The sequence below is a fragment of the Cryptomeria japonica genome, chromosome 2 (assembly GCF_030272615.1).
Source record: "Cryptomeria japonica chromosome 2, Sugi_1.0, whole genome shotgun sequence".
Taxonomy (NCBI): domain Eukaryota; kingdom Viridiplantae; phylum Streptophyta; class Pinopsida; order Cupressales; family Cupressaceae; genus Cryptomeria; species Cryptomeria japonica.
The window spans coordinates 594,411,621-594,414,818 of NC_081406.1; the positions used below are offsets into that span (position 1 = coordinate 594,411,621).

At 39.6% G+C, this 3,198-nt stretch overlaps 1 protein-coding gene across 1 annotated transcript; it reads right to left on the reverse strand.

Moving 5' to 3' along the window:
* Positions 1 to 447: 447 nt before the first annotated feature.
* Positions 448 to 2,811, reverse strand: LOC131051581 (serine/threonine-protein kinase-like protein At3g51990). Its single transcript, XM_057986163.2, has one exon. The coding sequence runs from the start codon at positions 2,336 to 2,338 to the stop codon at positions 794 to 796; it is 1,545 nt and encodes a 514-aa protein (XP_057842146.2). The 5' UTR covers positions 2,339 to 2,811; the 3' UTR covers positions 448 to 793.
* Positions 2,812 to 3,198: the final 387 nt, after the last annotated feature.

Genomic DNA, 3,198 nt, shown 5'->3' on the forward strand with positions numbered 1-3,198 from the left:
GGTACCATTAATTATGTTAGCACACGTTTCACTTGCTTGCCTAACAAAATACCAACAGCATGCCAAGAAAAAAAAATGTGTTTCTAACCGCTGCTAGTCTTGGTATATTTGATTCCATTTTTCATGCAACATAGCACATATACTTATGATGAAAGAAAATTATCTTAGACTCCCCTCCCTTCAGAGGAGGTTAGTCAATTTACTTAAATTACAAAGTAAAATGCCTGTTCAAAGAAAGGGGCATCTTTTAGATGCACTTTAGGAAAGACTAAATGATGATATTATGAAATAAATTAAGGGAAACGGGACCACAAATTTCCTATATCATTCTAAGAAGGGTTATTTTATAAATAGGGGCAAAGTAACCCGAGCCTTCAGTTCTTTTGCCCAAACTGAGAAAAATTAATTGTTGTTCCTTGGAAATTTTCACATAAAATAAAACATGAATGACTATAACTTGAGTAAACTAATTTCATTGCAATATACAAGCTTTATTGCACTCATGGTCATGATGGAAAAAAACATGCAACACCCAATCACAAGCATTGATTGGTACATGTAGCAACCAACCAGTCAGGTAATAAAAACAAAGAAAATACAAAATGAAAGAAGATGATGTAAGCTTAATTTTTTCTAAGCTTTTGTCAAAACAAATGAATGCGTAGGATCATTGCAATGCAGATTAACTGAGCAAAAGAAAAACTGCCAGGCATGATAAGTTTTGTTACGCCTTACCAAACCTAGACCTCAATTGAAGCATCTTCTTCAAAGGCCCAAATAGTTTTAAGCTTGCTTAGCTGGTTCGCTCCACAACCTTGAAATTTGTAACTTGAGGTATCTGCTTGTAATGCAAAGTAGGATCTATGCAAACAGTCGGTTTCCTTACACGTCCAACAGAAGGAATTCTTACAGCTTGGCTCAGAGTATCCTTGTGGTTATCACCAAAAACTGGCAAGGTACCTGACCTGATGACCGGCGAGGCAGGTGATCTATTAATAAGCATCGCCTGCCTCAATGTGACACCTCCATTAGGCACCCTCAGAGATGGATTTCTCACCTTTGCAAGAGCCTGCCAATCTATTGGTTTTGATTCTGAAGTTTCTACTGTTTCACTAAACAAATCCACCAGGTTTCTTCCACTTCCTCGCCTCAAAACGCTGCTGGATTTTTGAAATTCTTTGCCAACATCGAGATTTGCTTCCTCGTCAGAGACCCTGCTCCTTGATGATGCTCTCACCAGGGATTTCACAGGCTTGGGGATCTGACTCACGGAGGGTTTCATTTCTATTGTCATGTAGGGCTTATCATTGCCCTGTATTAAATGACCCTTTTCATGCCTAACACTTGGCTTCCTCTTTCGCCTCGAGAGACCATCCCAAATATGCAGGGGAATACTCTTACTCACTACTTTCAACCCCTCCACAACCTCTTTCATGGAAGGTCTCCTTTCCTTGGTGGATCGGATACACCGAGCTGCAATGAAAGCCATTTGTTTTACTGATTCCAGATTCTTGGGTGGACTCAACCTCGGATCATACAGTGCAAGAATATTATTCTGCCTGATAAGAGGCATCGCCCAATCTACTATAGCAGGGGGGCTGTACTGGACATCAATAGCATTTCTCCCACTTATGATTTCTAATAGAAGAATCCCAAAGCTAAAAACATCATTTTTAGTACTAAGGTTTCCAGGAGTCACATAACCTGGATCCAAGTACCCAATTGTGCCGGCTGGAGGGGTTGAATTGAGCTTAATATCCTCCACATTCCCCCTCAGAGCAAGCCCAAAATCCCCAAGCCTGGCGTTCCAGTTGCCATCAATCAACACGTTGGAAGCCTTGATATCTCTGTGAATTACAGGGGGATTTGCACTGTGCAAGGTTAGGATAGCTTTAGCAGTCTGTACAGCAAGGTGGACCCTTCTAGCCCAACTGGGCGGTTCGGGGTTACAATGCAATATATCATGCAGTGTACCATTAGACATAAACTCTACAACTAGGATCTTTTCCTTGGTATCATGACTAAACCCAAGTAGATTAACAAGCCGTGGACTGTGTAGTTTAGAAAGTATTTCAATCTCGTTCTCAACTGCAGTATCGTCTTGTAAGATCCGGAGCCCAACTGAAGGCTTCTTGATAGCTACAACACTACCATCTCGCAAAACACCTTTGTATACACAACCATGGCTGCCTTTTCCTAACAAACTTTTAACAGCGAATCCTCCGGTGGCATTCTCCAGCTCTTTGTAACTAAACTGCTGCACCTTCAAGGGCTTCTCTTTTTTGTATGAATCGCATGTTATAACAGCAGAATCAGCTTTACATGACAGATATCCCATTACAGCACAAACCAATTTATTCTATCTAATTCGAATGTCTGATCTTGCTCAGTTGGGTATAGTCAAAAACAGCTCACGCATTAAAAACACCAGGCCCAGATCTGATTGAAGAGCTTTCACAAAGTTTTTTGCAGATTTTACCTGGATTTCGCTTTTGTAGAGAACATATGCTGCTCCGTCCAAAAGGGTTTGCAACCTTGACGGCATTTTCACTCCTCCATAATCCGGCAGAAGATAATACACCCAACTACACGCGGATTGCTGGAATTGCTTTGTGACAGGTATTTTGAAGTTAAAAATTGGGCGAAAGCTGTAGGGAATATAAAATGAAGAGGGAAAGAATAGCGTGCGGAGGTGTAAAGAGTTAATTATTAACATTGACTTGTGCTGTAGGAGATAGTGCGCACAATTATAAGTGGCTCGCTTGCCAATGTCGCACTCGCAACAGTGCTTATACTCTCCGCACCCTGAAATTTTGTACTACCCATTAGATGCCTAATATAGGATAAGGAAATAACAGTAAAATTGAAGACGTCATCTCACAGAGACTGTAGCATCTAAAATTATGGACAGAGAGGTCGATAAAAATGCTAGAATCTCGGTTTTTTTGTTTTTTATCTTTTTCTTAGTTTTTAGTTTTTTTATTTTTTAATTATCTATTCAATATGCCTCCTTTGAGAAATCTTATTTTATTAATGTGAAAACTACCTGCTGAAAGTGGCAATTCTACAAGGACATGATGTCTCTCTTTACCAACACGTTACACTAGTTTTAAATGTAGCTCAATAAATTTTATTGAAGTAGCTTATTTCAAATAAAAGTTGCCAGGGAAAGTAGGTTTTCTTTTAAGGTTAATTTAG

Excerpts from the sequence above, each read along its gene's own strand:
- LOC131051581 (XM_057986163.2), bottom strand. The coding sequence starts at position 2,338 with ATGGGATATCTGTCATGTAAAGCTGATTCTGCTGTTATAACATGCGAT.